The sequence below is a fragment of the Eretmochelys imbricata genome, chromosome 8 (genome assembly GCF_965152235.1).
Source record: "Eretmochelys imbricata isolate rEreImb1 chromosome 8, rEreImb1.hap1, whole genome shotgun sequence".
Taxonomy (NCBI): Eukaryota; Metazoa; Chordata; order Testudines; family Cheloniidae; genus Eretmochelys; species Eretmochelys imbricata.
This window is the reverse complement of record NC_135579.1, coordinates 1,243,295-1,263,819: the sequence shown is the minus strand read 5'-3', so window position 1 is coordinate 1,263,819 and position 20,525 is coordinate 1,243,295. Positions and strand designations below refer to the sequence as shown.

At 50.9% G+C, this 20,525-nt stretch overlaps 1 protein-coding gene across 7 annotated transcripts in view; it reads right to left on the bottom strand.

Moving 5' to 3' along the window:
* UIMC1 (ubiquitin interaction motif containing 1) overlaps positions 1-20,525 on the bottom strand; it is a 57,538-nt gene that overhangs the window by 13,764 nt on the left and 23,249 nt on the right. For 6 of the 7 annotated variants that reach the window (XR_013346795.1, XR_013346796.1, XR_013346797.1 and 3 more), the window contains exons 4-9: positions 16,011-16,135; positions 14,552-15,706; positions 14,442-14,477; positions 10,483-10,547; positions 7,445-7,536; positions 2,522-2,601 (exon numbers count right to left, since the gene is read on the bottom strand). Coding sequence is in view for 4 of the 7 variants with exons in the window: in XM_077823562.1 (XP_077679688.1) it covers positions 2,522-2,601; positions 7,445-7,536; positions 10,483-10,547; positions 14,442-14,477; positions 14,552-15,706; positions 16,011-16,135 (1,553 nt within the window). In the remaining 3 variants the exon portion in view is untranslated. Of the gene's footprint in view, positions 1-2,521; positions 2,602-7,444; positions 7,537-10,482; positions 10,548-14,441; positions 14,478-14,551; positions 15,707-16,010; positions 16,136-16,670; positions 16,738-20,525 lie in introns of those variants that run through there. The other variant, XM_077823566.1, reaches the window with a different exon arrangement.

Genomic DNA, 20,525 nt, shown 5'->3' with positions numbered 1-20,525 from the left:
TCCGGAAGCAAACCCAGCGAGATGCATGAAACACTCACGTAGCAAAGCAAGAGTTCACCACGAAACGTGGACTCATCAGTCCCCAGCCATGGCCCAGCACAGCACAAGCCGCACGTCTGGGACCCTGATGAAGGGGGGCTCCCACCCTCTTAGTGGGTGAGCTCAGAGCAATGGCCAGGTTCCTCCAGTCTGGGTCATGGGGGGCAGGGACAGAGGCAAAGGGGGAAAGATAAAGGCGATATGATTGACAATCTGTTACTAGAAGTTACCAATTGTGGCTTTTCTCTGGTACTGTGTGATCTAAAACCATCAGGCCGTCTGCGCGTCTGGCCTCACCTAGCCCCAGCCTCTCAGCTCAGTGCTAGCAACTGTCGGGAATGCACACTGAGCCGTAACCGAGCAGAGCTTGGCAGAGGCGCCCGTGCTGCCTACGAAAGCTCTACCCACAGGTGGCCTCCTGAACCTTTGAGAAAAGGACAGAACCTGTTTTCCCCAGCCAGGACCAGTGTGTGTAAATATTAACTAGCTAGAAGGAACTTGCAGGAACAGAAGTGGCTCTAGCAGGCCAGCCAGTGACCCACACAGTCAGCTGAGGAACCGATGTTACTTCCTTCTAAGGGCACAATTCCAGGAAAACCGTAATTAGGGTCAGGCTGGCTGCTCAACCCCTGCTGCGCGTTCTGTCTTATGACTCAGTCTGTCGCTGAGTAAGAATCTGCACTGCCAGGAGCGAGCCCCATCCTGGACTCCCTTCCTGTGCTTACCACACGAGCTCACCCACATCAGCGGAGCCGCCGTGTGCATGCAAGTCTGCGGGACTGGGCTGTATCTCACAAGGCACCTCAGGAAACACCCTGGGATTGCTGGCTGACAGGCTCTCAGCAGAGAACGCTAGGGCAGTCAACCCTCGCAGGCAAACTCCACACAAAGCATCTTTCCAAGGAACCTGACTCCCAAGCGGGAGAGCTGGAGTGAGCGTGTCTCAGTTCTACTGTGGGAAGTTCAGCAACTTCACAGTTACTGCACCACCACTTCCACGCCATTTTCCATTCTCTGGCTCCCTGCGTCCTGTTAAGCTCCGTTACACTTTAGTGTGTCATGAGGACATGCCAATACAAAATCAGACATGCCAAATATGAACACTCCGATCAGATCGGTGTTACCCTAATCAGACAACACATGCAGATGTGAGGAGACAGCAGCAGGCACTGCTCCTTCTCATTTCCACTTGAAAAGCAATCGTAAAGATCACATCTTTTGCAAATACCAGGTGTCCAAACACACCACTTACACTCTCGCTGTAAATAACTCATTTTAAATGTAAATACAACAGCGTATAACAAAACCTGTCAGCCGGCTCCCGAAACAGCTTGTGCCGCACCTTACAAGAATGGCTTTTGGAACCCGTAACTGCACGCCGGCTGAGCCAGGCCTGGCCTGCTCTCGGGTAGGAGAGCGCCCAGCACCAAGCAGCCCCACATGGAGGTCTCAAGTTCCAGGGCAGGCCCAGGCCAGGACACCAGCTGGGAGTAGGGTCTGGCTGTTCCACAGCTCATATGCTAACCCCTGAGCCAAGCGACAGGCATTTCTGCCTCTGGCCTAGAAGGCGGAAAGCTCAAAGCCTCCCCTGGCGTGGGCCTACGGCAGAGCAGTGCCCATGCCCAGGGAGGACCCCGCTCTAGCACTCGGTGCTCTGTCACTGACATCTGAGCCACTAGCTGTCGACACAGAAGCAGGAGACTCCCTGGGCACCATCTAAACGTTGTAAGGACGAGCCCAGCGTCCTCGCCATGATCCCCTGACTCTGCCAAAGGCTCCATGAGCTCTGGTGTCCCGTGCACAGCACCCCTGAGATTACCAAAGTGCAAGTTCGGTCATAGCAGGGAGTCACAGATAGCCAGCAGGACTTTTCCTGCAGCACTGATACCCCTTGGCCTCTTCCCTCAGGGCTAGCAATTGGCTCTGCCCAACAGCTGATTGACATCCTGCAGCCCAACAATGGGGATTAGCAGCAACCACTTCAACTGATCCTGGTGCTCCAAAGGCATGGGACCAGTGGCTGGGATTGGGGAATCAGGGCGGGGTGTTAGGGCCCTAGTGTCAGAGATGTACACCCTCCTCTGCTCTTGGGGAACCCACTAGAGTTTCCTGGTGGAGCATGAGGATTTCCAGTTTGATAGAGGCCTGGAGCCTGGTCTACACTTAAACTGAAGTCAACATAGGACGGCGCTCAAGGGGGTGAAAAGTGCCACCCCACCCCACCCCCCGAGTGTTGTAACTATGCCGACCTAACCTTTGGTCTAGACACAGCTCGGTGGATGGAAGAAAGCTTCCATGGACTTAGCTAGTGTTGCTCACGGAGGTGGAGAAAACCCTCTGTCACTGCCGTCTGCATGTGCGCTAGGGGCTTACAGCGGCCTAGCCACGGCCCCGGAGCTGCATTGCTATAGCTCCCACTAGCGTAAACGTGGTCTGGAGCGGGGACACGTCTCTGGCTTTTCCCCTTCGGGGACTCTCTTACCTGCATAGGTGCGTCTTTGCTGGCTGAATGGAGCTCTTCTCTCTCCGGCTCAATGGCTTCCGATGGATTTGGCTGGGTCTCTGAAACAGAAGTCTGCCATGTCAGCGCAGGCTGCAGCCCCTAGAGCCTTTGCTATCTCTGGGAGCTTAGCCCATTCTCTTGACAGGGTTTTCACCGTTTCCAACCATGTCTCACAGATGCTGGCAGATGTGTAACACCACAGCTGGATGAGAGGTTACAAGTCAAAGCACAGGGTGGAAGGCCGAAGCTGCCGCAGCTTTACAGCTTCACGGGACACACAGAGCACGTGCAGGGCGTCTGCTGGTGAACTGTGCAGTGCGAGAATGGAGTTCTCCAACCCAGCAGAGAGAGTCCCAGAATTCCCTCCTCTCCTCAGTCTCATCTGCCATCCCATGGTTTCAATATCACCAAAAGTCACATCCAGCCAGCTGCAAGGAACCTCTCGACCTCCCCAGGGAATGAGAACTGCTCCTACCACAGATTTCAGAGTGAAAAGCCAGAATCAGGACATCAGTGGCAGGACCAACGAGGAGAGACAGTCCTGGAGAAAGCAAACGATTCGGTTCCAATCAAGTTTGCTAATGAAATGTGAGATGAAAATTCCTTTTACCTCGATCCACTGGCGGTCGATTTAGCGGGTCTAGTGAAGATCCGCCATATCGACAGCAAATCGCTCTCCAGTCGACCTCTGTACTCTACCCCCGACGAGAAGAGTAAGGTAAGTCGACCCCGCAGTAACTCGACCTAAGGCGCGTCGACTCCAGCTACGTTATTGACGAACTGGAGCTGCGTAGTGTAGGTCGACTTACCGCGGTAGTGTAGACATAGCCATAGAGATGCAGGGCTGGGAGGGAGCTCCAGACGTCACCTAACCCGCCCTCTGCACTGAGGCAGGACCAAGTAACCCTAGACCAGCCCTGACAGGGATTTGCCCAACTGGTTCTGAAAAACCTCCAAGGACGGAGATTCCACAGCCCCCCGTGGGAGCCTGTTCCAGAGCTGAACCACCCTGAGAGTTAGAAAGATTTTCCTAATATCTAACCTCAATTTCCCTGGCTGCAGACGAAGCCCATTGCTTCTTGTCCTGCCTTCAGTGACATGGAGAACAACTCACCAGTGCCCTTTATACAAGCCCTTAATCTATTTGAAGACTTATCAGGTCCCCTCTTATTTTCCAGGACTAAACTTGGCCACTTTTTTTAACCTTTCCTCATAGGCCAGGGTTTTAAAACTTTTTATCGCTTTTGTTGCTCTCCACTGGACTCTCTCCAGTTGATCCACATCTTTCGTGAAGGGTGGATCCAGCACCTCAGCTGGGGCATCCCCAGTGCTGAGTGGAGGGGGACGGTTACCTCCCATGTCTGACATACCACACCTCAGAATGATATTCGTGTGTTTCACAACCGCAGTCACTGTCATGGAGTCACACGCTCGGTGCTCTGGAACTGCTCTGAGTGACGTCAGGCAAGACTCTAGCATAGGGTTGCCAGATGTCCGGTTTTCGACCTGACGCCCTGTTGAAAAGGGACCCTGGCAGCTCTGGTTCGCACCGGTGACTGGGCCGGTAAAAGTCTGGTTGGCTCCCTACCTGGCTCTGCGTGGCTCCCCGGAAGCAGAGACATGTCCCTCGGCTCCTAGGTCCCTCGGCTCCCAGGAGCTCCAAGCACCAGCTCCGCAGCTCCCACTGACAAGGAACTGCAGCCAATGGGAGCTGCGGGGGTGGCACCTGCAGGTGGAGGCAGTGAGGGCGCACTGCGGAGAGCCGCCAGGCTGTGCCCCCGCCTAAGAGCTGGAGAGACATGTCGCCGCCTCCAAGAAGCCCCCTGAGGTAAGCACCACCTGGAGCCCATGCCCACTCCTGCATGCCAACCCCCTGCCCGAGCCCCCTCCTGAACCCTAAGCCCCTCATCCCTGGTCCCATCCCAGAGCCTGCATCTTCAGGCAGAGTCCGCACCCCCTCCCGCACCCCAATCCCCTGCCCCAGCCTGGAGCCCCCTCCCACACCAAAACTCCCTCTCGGAGCCCACACCCCCTACTGTACCCCAACTCCTTGCCCCAGGCCCAAGCCCCCTCTTGAACCCCAAACTCCTCATCCCTGGTCCCACTCTAGAGCCCACATCCTCTCCCGCACCCCTGCTCCAGCCCTGAGCTCCCTCCCACACCCAAACTCCCTACTGGAGCCCACACCCCTCCTGCACCCCAACCCCCTGCCTCAGCCCGGAGCCCCTCCCACACTCTGAACCCCTCGGCTCCACCCCCCAGCCTGGAGCCCCCTTCTGCACCCCAAGCCCTCATCCCTAGCCCCACCCAACCCCCCTGCACCCTAACCCCCTGTCCCAGCCCAGAGCCCCCTCCCGCACCCTGAAACCCTCATTTCTGGCCCCACCCCAGAACCTGCACCCCCAGCCAGAGCCCTTACTCCCTCCTGCACCCCAACCCCCTGTCCCGGCCTGGAGCCCCTTCCCGCACCCTGAAAGCCTCATTTCTGGCCCCACCCTGAAGCCCTCACCCGCTCCTGCAACCCAAAACCCTGCCCCAGTCTAGTGAAAATGAGCAAGTGAGTGAGAGTGGGGGAGAGCCAGTGACAGAGGGAGGGGGGATGGAGTGAGTGGGGGTGGGGCCTCAGAGATGGGGCAGGGCAGGGGTGTTCGGTTTTGTGTGATTAGAAAGTTGGCATCCCTCCTCTAGCACAGTCTCTGCCCCGCAGGGCCACTCTCACAAGGGCAAGGAGCCTGCTCAGCTTCAGTGCTTCCTGGGTCTGACCTTGGAGCATCCAGCCCCCTGTTTACCCCATGAGCTCCCTGCAGCGAATCCCCCTGGACGGGACCCCTGGGGGAGCCTCACACTGCTCCAAAGCGGCCCTGTCCCCACTCCATAGTTAGCAGCGAGTCTCAGCCAGTGTGTGACACAGAAGATTTATTAGTCAACAGGAACACAGCGTAGAACAGAGCTTGTTAGCACAGAAATCAGGAACTTTCAGCAAAGTCCATCTGGGGGGAGGAATCCAGACCTTGGGGTCCTGGCCCTCCCCGAGTCCCAAACCAGGAGACTGTCTCGCTTCCAGGGGCCCAGCCTCAGACACACCCACTGCCCCTCCTCCATCCTTTGTCTTGTTTCTGGGCAAAAGGGTCACCTCGTTGCCACCTCTTGCCTGGTTCCAATTTGTTGCAGCTGGTGGGCTCCTAGGGAGAGGGCCCCCGGCCATCAGTTGCCAGGTTCAGAGTGTTTTAGTCATTATCTGCGTTCAGGCAGCTAGAGGCAGCCCCACCTGCCCATTCGGGTCTCAGTAAAAATCACACACCCTTGTCCCACCACCTAGGTATTTGTTTAATACACAGTGGAAACTGAGGCACACACAGTATTCATGCAAAACATTAAAAAACACACCTCCTACTTTGTCACAATCACATTGCTGATTCTCACCCAGTTTGTGACCAACTGTACCCCAGATCCTCTTCACCAGTACTGCCACCTGCCCACTTATTCTGTACTGTGTAGCTTGGCATTTGATTTTTCCATCCTAAGCCAAGTACTCTGCACTTGTCTTTACTGAATTTTCATCTTGTTGATTTCAGACCAATTTTCCAATTTGTCAAAGTTGTTTTGAATTCTAATCCTGTCCTCCGAAGTGCTCGTAACCCCTCCCAGCTTGGTGTCAGCTGCAAAGTTTACAAACATAATCTCCACTCCACTGTCCAAGTAATTAATGAAAATACGGAATAGTACAGGACCCAGGACAGGCCTCTCTCTCCTGCCATCCATCTCCACCCCCTGAAAAACAGAGGCTAGGGACACCATTCCTTACCCATCCTGGCTCATAGCCATTAATGGACTTAACCTCCATGAATTTATCCAGTTCTCTTTTAAAACCCTGTTATAATCCTAGGATTCCCACTAGATGCACCTCCCAGTTTGACAGGAAACCATTAATAACTACTCTGCGTACAGTCTTTCAACCAGTTTTGCACGCATCTTACAGCAATTTCATCTAGCCCACATTTCCCCAGTTTTCTTATGAGAATATCACGTGGGACTGTGTTCAAAAGCCTTACTAAAAATCAAGATATATCCCATCTATTGCTTCCCCATATCTGCTAGGCCAATTACCCTGTCAAAGGAGGAAATTAGATTGGTTTGGCATGATTTTGTTCTTGACAAATCCACACTGGCTGTTCCTTATAACCTGTTATCCTCTAGGTGCTCACAAATGGATTGTGTCATAGTTTGTTCCAGTATCTTTCCAGGTATTGAAGTTGGGCTGACTGGTCTGTAATTCCCTGGGTCCCCTTTGTTCCCCTTCCCCCGTCTGACCTTCTCCGGTCCTCTGGGACCTCACCCCTCCTCCATGAGCTGTTAAAGATATTCGCTAGCAGTTCTGAGATTGCTTCAGCTAGTTCACCCTAGGGTTCAGACAGATAGATTGGAAAGGTTTCAGAGTAACAGCTGTGTTAGTCTGTATTCACAAAAAGAAAAGGAGTACTTGTGGCACCTTAGAGACTAACCAATTTATTTGAGCATAAGCTTTCGTGAGCTACAGCTCGCTTCATCGGATGCATCCGATGAAGTGAGCTGTAGCTCACGAAAGCTTATGCTCAAATAAATTGGTTAGTCTCTAAGGTGCCACAAGTCCTCCTTTTCTTTTTATAGATTGGAAAGTTTCTCTGCTTTAAATCAAGAGGCAAACGCAGTTTGCACAACCAAGGAAGGAAACCAACCAGCCACATGAATTTCAGCGCGGTGAAGACACAGCGGGAGGAGAACTCTTGGGCCTCTCAAGGAATAAAACCAGAGAGAAAAATGCTGGACTCCCTTTTTTTGGGGGGGAGGGCGGGGCGGGATTTAGAGCACGGATGGCGTGTCCTTTCCAGAGCCCAGTTCAGCACATTTCAATACGGCTCTTACCAGGGCAAACAGGGATCTCTTCTTCAGCAGCAGGGCTCTCCACAGCCACCTCTGGGCTCCTCTTACTGCCAAATGGGGTCAAGGCAGAAATGCTATCAAAGCAAACACATACACGTCACATCAAATCAATCAGCGTGACAGCATGCCGCTGGGTCAGACACACACTCAAGGATCTTCAGCTAATTACTGTCTGACCGCCAGAAAGGACCCGGAGAACTAACAAACATACAGGTTTAAAATGCCATGCAACGCCACATAGCTGAAAGGAACTTCCCGCTCCTAGAAGCCCATGATAAAAAGATCTGGAAGGTCATTGTGTCATGCAAGAGGAGTAAAAATATCGGCTCAGAACTAAAAGATGCCTTTGATCCTTTCTGTTCTCAGTTCTAGGAGTTCTGTGGGTAGCAGTGTTTCCTTACCTATATCAAGGAACTCGCTGGAGACAAAAGAGGAGGAGGTTTGTTTGACACTGTACTCCTCTTTCTCCTCATCCTTACCGCAAATTCTTCTTTCTATCCCTGTATGCGGCTTTCTAACCCAGCGGGAATGTGATACAACTCAAAGCTTCCCTACAGCAAAGTCCTGCCAACACTAGCTTAGTGGCACTTTTGTGTAGTGTTTAACCATGTCTGGCTCCTCTGTTTGACCTTCCAGTTCCTCCATTTTCTCACTGGAGTGCAATCTCTTTATGAAACAAGAAGCTGTTGCTGAGTAAGTGTGTTCCTCATGCTGATCACCTCAGCCCTCGGTGTGGCTTTCTGATTAATCTGAGCGAGTATGCAAGAACACACTTTAAAAGCATGAATCCCTACCCCAGCAGATCCAAGATTTATTTAATTTAACCACACGCCTAGCTAGAGAGGAGGAAACAGACACCATCTATTTATGACAAATAATCTAATTCTGAGAGGAAACCGCAAGTGACTTCTCTTTCTAAAGAACGCATCTCAAAGCATGTGTATGAGTCCAAGCTGAGCACGTTTTACTGTGTGTGTAACACCGGGGTCACTTCCAAAAGACTCTCACAAAACAACTTACTGTGACAGTTATAAAATGGGCTAATCAATTTACAGTCAAACCACAGTGCTGGCTACATCACCTGTCCCTCAGTACCAAAGCACAGAACCATTTCTTCACATTCTGATCTGCTGCACTCTGCACCAAGCATGGGGGCACAAACTGCTGTGAGACTTCTGCTACTGCTGCTTCTACGAGCGCCCCACATCTGAGCAGGGTTTCTCCTGTAGCTGCCCCAGCAGCTGGCTGACCAGCATGCCCAGACATTGTCCAACGGAGGGCTGCACTGGCACATTGCCAGCAGCCAGAGCGCTCGCTTGATGTGCACACAACTAAGAAGACGGCTGCCACCGTTATCTGCATACACCGGGGCTGTCTGCTGAAATGAGAAGTCACAGCAGGCAATGGTGAAGCTTGATCCCAAAGAGGGCAGCCATTGGCTGCACTGTAGCACTCACAGGGCCACATTTTGGCACATCAGCTGCCCCTGGGTCAGATTGAACAGAGGATTAAACCTGCTACCTGGACACAAAGGGTGACGCACGAGCCCTCTGGAACCCCTGATGTTGGGAAGCCAGCATCCAGCCCAGCTGCTCTTACCAGGGTGCTGCCCTGGACCCTGCTAGGGAGCCCCACCTTCTGAAACAGGCTCTGGCTACTGGGTACCTGAAACATTACACCCTCCTGTCCCCCATCACAACTGGGGGATAGGAGCTGCCTCTTCCTTCATGTCCCAACCACAGGGCTCATCCTGCTCCGAAGGGAGAGGAGGCTCAGCCTCTTTCAGGGGACCATTGTCAGCACCAGCATCAAGCAGCAACAGATCGAAACTGACAGGACTGGTAGTAGCCTAACAGGGCATACTCCCCCTGCACATTTCAGCAGCCATGAAACTTACCAGAGTCTGGTTTATTTCACTGTCTCTGCTGCCTGGGAAAGCTGAGCCTGGCAACAGAGGCCAGCATTGCATCAGTTCACACCTGAAGAGTTTCTTCACTGCCACAGGGCTAGACACTTTCTGAGTTTTTTAAAGACTGCTAAAGTTCTGCCGAAGCCAGGAAGCATAGTTCCCCTTGCTCCGCAGGGCGAGCTTCCCACTGGCCTGAGGTAAGCAATCAGCTGGCATTTCAAGCCCTGTCCCTAATCTCAGGTGTTCAGCCCAAATACTGCCATATCAGTGAGGGGGAGAAGAGAGTGGAGAGCAGGCAGGGAAAAGGCAGCAGCTTTATGCCAAAAGCATTTTGAACTATAAAAGTAGTTTAAAGTACCATGAGAATCAAGCAGTTTCCCACAGCTGGGCTTGCAACACCTGCAAATATTGAAACCTCTCTAGTAAATTGCTCCCCAAGTGCTCCCCATATGCCTGCCACTCAGAGCTTATCTAGTCTGCAAGAACAATTGCAAACCACCCCAGTCAATGTCTCCTAGCCCTGCAGTGAGAGATGGCAGCCAGAAGCCAACTATCCTAGGGTCCCATTCAGAACCTGGTTTTACCAGACAAAGGGGCAGAGGTAAAATCAGAGGAGAATCGTGCTGCCATGGCCCATTCCTGCCACCGGCTGAGGACCGGACTGGCTGTTTCCGTCTGGGGCACACAGGGGCACTGTCTCTGGCATGACACATTTTCTTTGCTTTCCCCCTGTTCTTGCCTCTTCAAAGGCCTCTCCTTTTAACAGACCTGCTGAAAACTTGCCTTCCTGGAGAGACCATGCGATCCTACCGCCAGGTCTTACCCTTCCCGCCCCAGCCCCGTCCTATTGCGGTTACACCTGTCAGATCAGACTGCTGCTCCGCAAGGCACGGATCACATCCTCTCAGCTGCAGTGCAGTGCCCCTCGCACATGTCGGGGTGAGCGTTCTCCTCCCCGCATTGTCCCTGAGCTGAACACCACAGCGACACCTCACAGCAGCCATGCAGCTAGCTGCAGCACGCCCAGAGCACTCTCCTGCCCGGGACACCAGGCCGGGGGGAGGGCTGTGTGTCCAGGAACCAGTGCTCTGAAATGACCCCTCCTCCTCACCTCTGTGTAATCTGCATTGGTTCCCCATCTTCAGGCATGTCCTCTGCAAATAGCGCCTGGGAGGCCTGGAAAGGAAATAATGTGGATCCCAAATAAAACACAGGCCAGCAGCAGCCAGTTCCTCATTCTCCAGAGCTGGCTGAGATTTTCCAAGCTACCTTCCCACCGTTCACTTACAGAGGGAGCTCTCTGTGTAAATCTTTCAGAGACCAGAAATCTGCCTGCCTGTGTGAAAGACTTTGAAAAATAGGATGGAATCTATTCAATTCACTCTGAAATTTGTTCACAAGAGCCTGAAAATGGTGAGTTTTTATGACAACACTGATTAGCCAAATGTAACGGGGCTCCCTGGCAATTAGTGGACAATCAAGGGAACTGTAATGGAATGAACCGATATGGGAGGTCTCTCACCTGGTTTGGGTCACAGGGCAGTGTACAGAAAGGCTACCATACACTGTTACTCTCACTCTGTTCATTGGCACAGCACCGGGGAGAGGGGTTGATCACGGAGGAACTGGCAGAAAAGCAGTTACACTCCAAGTGGGTGTGGTGGGACGACCCAGCAGCTCCCCCCGTGACACAAACTGACCACAATGAGCAGCCTGACCTGGGGGTGGAGAACCTCCAGGTGGGGTGACCACACAGCAAGTGTGAAAAATCAGGCCACTTTTTTTTCAGGGGGAGGGAGGGATTGTTACCTATATAAGACAAAGCCCCTAATATCGGGACATCTGTCACATACACACCCCCCCTCCGGGCTGTGATGACATCAGGAGTTTTGGCCTAGAATTTCCCACCACTGCTGTCAGCTCCACCCCGGTTACTACCGTGGGAAGGCACCAGCAGCCGACTCTAACCAGGTTAAGAACTCCACTGGCCTGGGGTTCCCATCACCATCACCGGCAGTGAAGTAAAATCTGTGGCAGCAGCAGTGGGAAATTTGACAGGAAAACTGGTGTAGAGAAGGCTCAGGTGAGCCGTAAATCTACTGAACCTGGCAGCAGATCACCGACAGTGGCTCGAGGTGCTGCTACGCAACAGGAGACGAATGGGAGGGGAGATCAACTCTTCAGTTAGCATCGGGAAAGGGGACCAGAAAGCACAGTGTAAAATGAACTGCACGTGCTTTTTTTTTCTTTTGGCGTCTTTGTGGCAGATAAAGACCTGCAGGGTTTTGTGCTCTGGGTTTCATAGAAAAGTTTTCAGGCTTTGCCCCCTTAGAAATATCAGCAAGGTCAAATCTGCTCTTCCCTGGCTTTGCAGGAGGCCCTTGGGAGTTCAGAAGACATGCACTGTGAGCTCCTGGCTTGCATCTCTAAGACATCTTGTCTTCCAAGAGTTCATTAGGCACTAGGGTTAAATATGTATTAACAACCCCTGTGATGTTACTGACACAAGCTGGGACCGTATAGATCATTGGTGCAACCAAGGTCCTGTAGTGGCACCAAATCTTGTATAAAGGGGGTCAAATAAGGTGTCTAAGACAAGGTTATGGTTTGCTGGTTATGATGCTGCTGTCTGTGTGCATGTATCATTTTTGTATTTGAAGTTATAAGTATTGGCTCTAGACTGTCTGTATTTTAAACTTAAGCTGTGCTTCTCGGTGACACCCCAGACAAGTTAGTGTCAGCTCTGCCTAGCCCGCTTGGTGGCCCATTAAGGACCATCAGCTACACAACTGACCCACTGAGAGAAGGCAGACACGCCTTGGGACTCAGCAAGTATGCAGGGACCTGCCTATGGACAGGACTCTGAGGTTTTTCCAGGCCAAGTGATAGAATTCTTGTCTTTGGAATAAAGAAAGACAGACCACATGGCAAGAGACTATACAAAGCTGCTGCAGCTCCTCCATCTTGTCTTCAGTCCTGCTTCTTGCCTCTGGAGGGACTTGGCTACAAACAGAAGCTCTAAACAAAGGACTGAATGACCCATCCCAGCTGGGGATGTTCTCCAGAGACTGGATTTGAACCTGCAGTTTATTCTATCACTGCTCCAAGCCTGAACTAAGAACTTTGCCATCCCTGTATGTCATTGATTCCATTTAACCAATTCTTGCTCTCATCTCTATCTTTTTCCTTTTACAAATAAACCTTTAGATTTTAGATTCTAAAGGATTGGCAACAGCATGATTTGTGGGTAAGAGCTGACTTGTATAGTGACCTGGGTCTGGGGCTTGGTCCTTTGGGATCGAGAGAAGCTTTGTTCTTTTACTGGGGTATTGGTTTTCATAACCATCTGTCCGCATAACGAGTGGCACTGGTGGGGATACTGGGAACCTGGAGTGTCTAAGGGAATTGCTTGTGTGACTTGTGGTTAGCCAGTGGGGTAAAACCAAAGTCTTCTCTGTCTGTCTGGTTGGGTTTGCCTTGGTGTGCAAAGGAACCCCAGCCTTGGGCTGTAACTGCCCTGCTTGAAGCCATTTGTCCTGTCCTGAATTGGCACTCTCAGTTGGGTCCCACCAGAACCAGCATCGTTACAACCCTCCCCCAAAGTTTTAAACAATCGGATTAAAAGTCCCTGCTTCCTCTCTCAACTGCTGCAGTTTCCAGTGTCTTTTGATCCCATAATTTCATTAGTTCTCCAGTCACCACAGAGCCTTCCAAGTTAAACAAGACCTGAATTTCTAATGGAAAAGATGAGGAGAAAAAAATGCTTGTGACACAAATCTCTTGGGTCTGTTGTATCCAACATAAAGAAGCCAAAAAAGGGCACAAGGCCAATGTCTCCCCTCTGCAGGTTACCTTTAAGGCTTGTTTAAATGTAGCCTCCAAACCCAAGCCCAAGAAAGAAAGAAAGGCTGAGCACGGACTGCACGGCACTTCTACTTTCTACAAAATGCAGACGTGACGCTTTCCCTGAGAGTGTCCAGCGTTACCAGACAGAATATAAATTTCACAGAACAAGATAAGCATCTTTCTATCAACTGGGGTCAATGAACAAATACACTTGGAAATAGGAACAACAGAGTGGAGGCTTCCGTCACAGAGAAGCTACAATTGTACAACGATCTGGGAGTAAGTCATTATGAAAAATGAGGTTTGGAAAAGGCTGACACAACCCTAACATACAGCACTAATAAATACTTCATCTGACGTGCAATCTGTTTAAACTTAGCAGTGACGGAAAGCTGTCTTCAGCACGGCCAACAGAGCCCTGAACAGAGACAAACACTGACCCCTAGTGTGCATCAGGCAGAACAACTCAGGCCAGGCAGGCTAACGCTGCAAATTCCCCCATCCAGGACAGCACCTGCTACCACAGAAACCCCCTGGGCAACCCGCACTCACACACCTAACTACAGGTTTCAGGGTAGCAGCCGTGTTAGTCTGTATCCGCAAAAAGAACAGGAGGACTTGTGGCACCTTAGAGACTAACCAATTTATTTGAGCAGAAGCTTTCGTGAGCTACAGCTCACTTCATCGGATGCATGCAGTGAAGGCATCCGATGCAGCGAGCTGTAGCTCACGAAAGCTTCTGCTCAGATAAATTGGTTAGTCTCTAAGGTGCCACAAGCGCACATAACTATGGAGCAGCTCACTCTGGTCTGCAGCAGAAAGGACGTAAGAGAAAAAGGTAAGTACAACTGTATAAGCGCCCCACCCACAAACCGGCCTGTCACTGCGAGAGGAAACGGGCAGGCTTCTGCCGGGAAAGCTTGTGCAGCTATTAAGCTGTGGTGCCACAGGTCACTGGGCCCCGCTCACATGCGCTTTGCCAGCCTCTAAGGCTCTGCTCTCTCAGCAGCTCTGTGTCCCGAGGGAGGAAGCTCTTGAAAGAGCGGGTGCTGTTCTGGAGCTCTGCCAGGCATGGGGCTGTACATGTGGGAGTACCCTGTGGTGCTCGGCATAGCCTGGGAGCTGCCTGCAGCAGCAAAGGGGCCCTCTCCTCTCCTGAGGCTGAGCTGGGTGATTGGGGAAGGGAGCCACAGGGGCACAAACATAGAAACAAAAGGCACTGACCTTTGCTGGCGGCTGGTGTGTTGCACAGGTTGGCCCCTAGGCAGAAGTCAAGAGCATTAGCACCCACTGCTTGTAGAATACGTACAATACGTACAAGCCGACTCCGTTACCTGGCAATAGCTGGTGGTTGGTTCATCCTCGGACATAGAGTTCTTTTCCTCTTCCAAGTTCTGCCCTGGATTCTGCTCGGGCTCCCTGTTCTTTGTGGAGAGAAGCCATGCAGTACTTTCTGGCTCCTTCCTGCCATCTTCTGTGTCGTCAGGAACACCATTTTCCCTGTTTATTCGCTCCCCTTTCCCATGCTCATTCTGGCTCAGGGGAGAAGAGCAGGGCACAACTGGATCACCAAACTCCTTCTTCTGCAAAAGCTGCCTCTGAGCCTGCTTCAGGCTCTTCTGATACACCTCCAGCTGGCACAAGATGACTTGGGTATACTGGTTTGGGTCCACCCCTTTGGGGCAGAATGGAATACCCCAATAATAGTGCACTGTGTCTCTAGCATCTTCCTGCTTGCACTTTTCATCGGCCATGCTCAGTGTACGAAGCTCAGGTGCCTTGTCGGGTCCCGCCGTACGTTCCACGTGCTCAGCACAAACAGAGCCTTGCCCGCTGTGCCCACGTTGTGGTGCACTCTCGGGGCCTCCTGCTCCACAGTTCTTCCTTGGAATGCTGCCCAGCTCCAGGGCCCGGCTCTTCCGGAGCACTGCTGAGCTGCCAGCAGTAGGCTCCCCTGCAGAACTTCCAGTACCAGCAGGAGGCTGCTTGTCTTGTTCCCCTCCCATTGCTTTTGAAGTGCTGCACGAGCCTGAAAACAATCTCCGAGGCGTCAGCTGCCAAGTGCCCGGAGTAAACCGGGCAAAGGTGGGACTTAGGGAGATCAGCTTCTCCCCAGAAGGGCTGGGTAACGTGTCCCTGGAATTGCTTCTTGCTGGTGAGGAAGGCTTTTCATTTGACTTTGTTAAAGGCTGGCTCTTCCCTGGAGGTACGATTATGCTGGATAGTAGTGAGCTTTCAACTATTTCCTGGCTTAACCTCGTCAGCACTACGAGGGGGCTCTTGGCAACATCTGCCTGTCCATTCCCATCAGCTTTTGTGCTCCGGGAGTGGGAGCTGCAGTCCGACCGTGGGGAGTCGGGGCCAGGTGGCAAAGCTCCATGGATCTCAGCCTTTCCTCGCTCAGTCGGGTGGCTCTGCGCTCGCACGCACGTTGTCTGTGCAGGAGGTGGTGCAGAGGTCTCAGCAGGGGAATCTAAAGGCTGGTAGCTCTGAAAAACAAAAGATTTGCTTTCCAAGAGATAAATTCTTTGGTACAAAAAACAAACGCCAAGGATGTGCTTGGCCATGCGTGCTCTGCCGTCACCCAGAGCGCAGGACACACGCAGGTACTGCACAACAACACAAGGAACAACCGAGGTTAGTCCCCACGTGCCTTACAAGTCACCCATACTGCTACAGTCCTCCCGTCAGTCCACACGAAATAGCCCCCGTAAAGACTCCTTTTCTGCACGGAGAACTAAGGGAACATGTGAAGCAATATTTCTGTAAGCCTCTGCACAAAGGCACACCTACATTAAGGCTCTCGGCGATGGCCTTCCTCACAAGCTCCTCTTCTTCCTCTTCCCGGCAGTTCACTTGTCTGGCTTCCTGCTCACTCATTTTCAGAGCCAATTCAAACTGCTCATCTTCAGTCATCTCTACAGAAAGGAGACAGGATAACACCACCTGGTGGTATAAAGCTACAGGCCTGTGAATATGAGGACATTCAGGAACATTGATCCAAATTAACTAAAGGAGTGAATTTGAAGTGGATTAGTTAACCCACATTAACCACTGTGTGGATGCTGTTAATTCAGAATTAAAGTGGCCTTAATTCAGTATCTTAATTCACTTCAGAAGTTAAACAAACTAATCTGAATTAATCCACTTCAATTGTGAGACGGGGGGTTCAAACAAGGATTTAATGTGATTTAACTAATCCACTTCAAATATACACTTTAATTAATTCAGATTAACATTCCTGGATGTCCCGACATAGACTAGTCCATGTGAACACCCAGCACGTATGTGGCACCTGGAGGAAGGTATCCAGGGACTCTCACATTCCTAGGACAAAAATTTACACCAGACCAAAGCTGTTAAATCTCAGCTTTCCTTAAGAGGTCCTTTTGATACGGGCACAGATAGTACTAGATGCAAAAGAATACACTTGTGCAATGCTGAATCACTGACCCGAAGTCTGGAAATTCAGTTAAGGTTTCCATAGTAATCTTAGCTCTGACTCCTTTGGTGTATTCACTACAGAAGGACTTTTCATCCCCTCAGCGTGCAACAGAGGTAGCATTTGGCATTGCTGCGGACTGTACGTGCACCTAAGGACACAGGAGGAAGTGCGACTTTGATCACAGAGCTCTACACGAATGAATGTATTTATAAGGTTCAGTCTCACTGGCAGAGCGGCATGGCAGAGAAGCAGTTCCTTTGTATTATACTTTATTACTGGCCACATAGCACGTCACATTGCCCTGTGGCGTGATATCCTGGGAGGCCCTACTGAAGATCAGGGCAAAGGTGCTGAGCCGGGCTCACCCCATGAAGCAGGTGAAAGCTGTATCTGCTGGACAGTGTCCAGAAAGATCTGCCATGTGCAAATGACCCCTTGCCCCACTCCCATCACTGCTTTGAGGGATCACTGTGCCAGGTCTGACGCATTCAGAACTGCTGGTTCAGCTGCACATTTCTTTCCAAAAGGATTCTTCAGTCACCGCGACCGAGAAGCAAGGCTGCCTTTTTCAGCCAAAGCAGGTACTTGGGAGAAGACCTATTCATTCAGATTTTGACCCTACACTTCACTATGCTTAAAATACACCACACCTGCAGAATGGAGAATGTGGAAAAGCCACTCAGCAGCTCTTTTAGGAGCTGAAAAACACATTGTCACATTCAGAACGCAAACACAACCGGCAGATGTCCTTCAACCCCTCAGGCATGTGCACACCTGCCCCTGGGGGTAAAACAAAGCCTGAGCCCTCTTAGCCCAAAAGGTCACTTTCGGAAAGCTGAGAAGCAACTAAACATTGGGGTTTTGAACAGAAGGGCCCCCTCAGCCACAACTATACCATCTCAAACACAGCCCACTTTACAGGAGAAATGTCCCCCAGTAAAGCCACACCCAGGGATTCCTGGCCTCTGCTTTCAAAACCATCCGCTTCCCCCCAGCTGCAAGTGGGATCCAGCAGCACTGTTTCAGTTGAGAAAAATGGAGGAATGTGTTGGCTTTCGTAATGACACCACGTTACAGCACAACTGCATTCAGCCAGCCCCACAGGACCTTACATTTTGGTGACGTTCTCCCATTCTGTGCTGACATAAAGTGATTTACTCCACTGAAGTGAGGATGGACCATTCTTTCAACTATTCTGACTACAACTGCTGCATTCACTTGTGTGCCATCTCAGTGCAGTGTACTGCTTTGTTTCTGTATTTTTCTTTACAAATTAATCAAGAAAAAAGAAAGAGCAACAGGGTGAAGTGAAGGCAGACTGCAGTGCCCTCAGGACCCAGGGGAATCTTTGTCCTTGGACAAAGTCATGCTGTAATTTTCCAGCTAGAAGGAACCATGAAAAGAGAATTTTCTCGTCGGTGTAAACACTGGACAATTCTCCATATATCAGAGAAGGGTCCTGTCACCAAACACACCAATACTCTGCACTCAGTCAGCACCTTTCCTGTTCAAAACCTAAGCCCTGTAAGGCAGGCAAGGCTATGACCCACCTCTGCAAACATTTACACATGCAAGTACATTTATGCATATAAATAACCCCCACTGCAGTCACTGAGGCTCCCCATGTGCTTAAAGTTACCCAGGTGCACAAGTATTTGCAGAACGTGGCTATCGACATACAGACAGTTCAGTGAATGAACCAATTTCTCAGTAAATTCCTCTCGTACCTTTGTTGCCAGTTTCACACAAGTAGATGAGTGCTGCCTCTGGCAAGCCAACAAGAAAAAAGGGAAATGTGTTTGTTTCCCTCCCAGATGTGTAGGTGCTCTGAGGAGTGGGGCAGTCCCAGGCCTAGATCCACCAGGAAATACGCAACTGCTGGGAGAGTGGATGGAGCTGCTCAGATCACATAAAATCCAAAGGGGCTGATCTGTTTCAGCTGAGCTGTCTGTACACTGACTAGTCTGCAAGACCCAGAATAGTACATCTGATCGTATCAGAGCACTGCAGGCAGACACTCACAAAGTGTGTGCGCTTGATGTTGATTATACTGGCCATAATTTATGGTGATTAGAAATTCTAAGTATTGTGTTAGCCTCCTACTGATGTGTGCAAACAGACTATTTCAGAACTCTGAGGCATGAAAATAGATGCCGTGCTTTAGGAGGCAAGATGCATCTCAAGGGTGTCCCAAATGAGACGGCAGATTCTCAGGGTCTCAGAGAAATAAGCCACCATCCAGCAAGTAAGGGGCACATGTGAGCCCATGCCCACACCCACCCTGAATCTTCCCACAAGAATGCCTCTGCTTTGTATTTTTTAAGGAGTAGTAGCTCCATTATTCCAAAGCTGAGCTTCCTACATACCACACTCCAAGAGAGACTGAAGATGTTCATCATGACAAGGCATGAAATCCAATAGCCCATACCCACTAGGACCAAGCCCCACCAAGAAACATGGTGGCAGGGGAGAGAGAGAGAGAGAGACAGACAGACAGAGACAGACTGTTTTTAAGACATCACAGCCCTAAACAAATTAAAACGTTTCAGAGTCTTTTAAAATGCTAATATGGCAATTTACTACGCAAGTTATGTTTCCTTTTAACATTTCCAAAGCAAATTAGATGCCAACCTCACTAATTCTAGTTCTAACACTTACAAATGGAAATGCAGGATTGCATGATTTCCACATATCCAGAGTGCAATTACAATAAAGATGTTCCAATGGCTTTAAAGCACCAACTTCAGCCAGAAAAGACAGAGGGCAATTTCTGTGGGGTTTACTCTTCCCATTTATCCTCTCTGAATCAAACATCACAGATCTACTATATTTATGGCTTAGGCTAAAATGAGGAACATGGCAACAAAGCAAAAACGGCAGGCTACGTTTTATAAACCAGAGCCTGGAGAGAGTGGAGACTTCCCAGCATGGGGAATGGATTGGGGAGGAAGCTCCCACGCTGCCCGTAAACAGAGTGCCTTTACGGAACCAATTCAAGGAACTAGTTTAAATACACAGAGAAAAAAAGATTGTTACTTCAAAGCTTAATTTGCCTAAAAATAAACACCAAAAACCTAATTCTAATTTATAATAAATAAAAAAGCAGCCCTGAAAGTGAAAGCACCTAATTAATTATTGTTAGCTGACCCCTTTCCCCTAGAGAATACAAGACCTGCATCCAAATCACATGGAAACCTTCCTCCCCCGAGGTCAGGACGGAACTGCTCACACAAGGCGTGATGCCCCAAGTCCTGCAGCAGGCCTCTGTCTGAGCAGCTGGCTGTGTGCGGGGAGCTGAATGGACAGGACACCTATCCCCCTGCACACACACCAGCTGTGGAGTGGCAGAGGAGTCATCCCAGTCAAGACTCGGGACAGGAGACACCTCCGTGCCAGCTGGGCCACCCCTATGCTAAGGAATGGCCAATGGATATGTCAAATGGCAGCTCAACCTGCCCCACTCCTAGCTCCAAATCCAGCGGGACAGCAAGGCACAAAGACCCCAGGGAGCTGAACTCACAGTGCGGGTTAGCACTCCCCACTTTGTGCAGGTTCCCCATTCCAGCTACTTCACGCAGAGGGCTTGACCCTCTGCCTCCACAGACAAAGGGGCAGAATTTGCCCCATTTGGCCCAGATTCTCGGTGTACAGAAATCCAGCAAAACTGCAGAGGTCCCGACCCATTATAGAGTAGCTGGAGAGCCAGAAGGGTCAGTCCTTCTTGTTACACACAGAGCACAGCTTCCTGAGCCACAGGCACGAGGGACACAGTCTATGAGTCAGCCACATTTTAATGCAATTCCTACGCCGGCCGTTTCAAAAAATCTCCTCCCTCTCCCCTCCCCCCACCGCCCTCTTCTGTT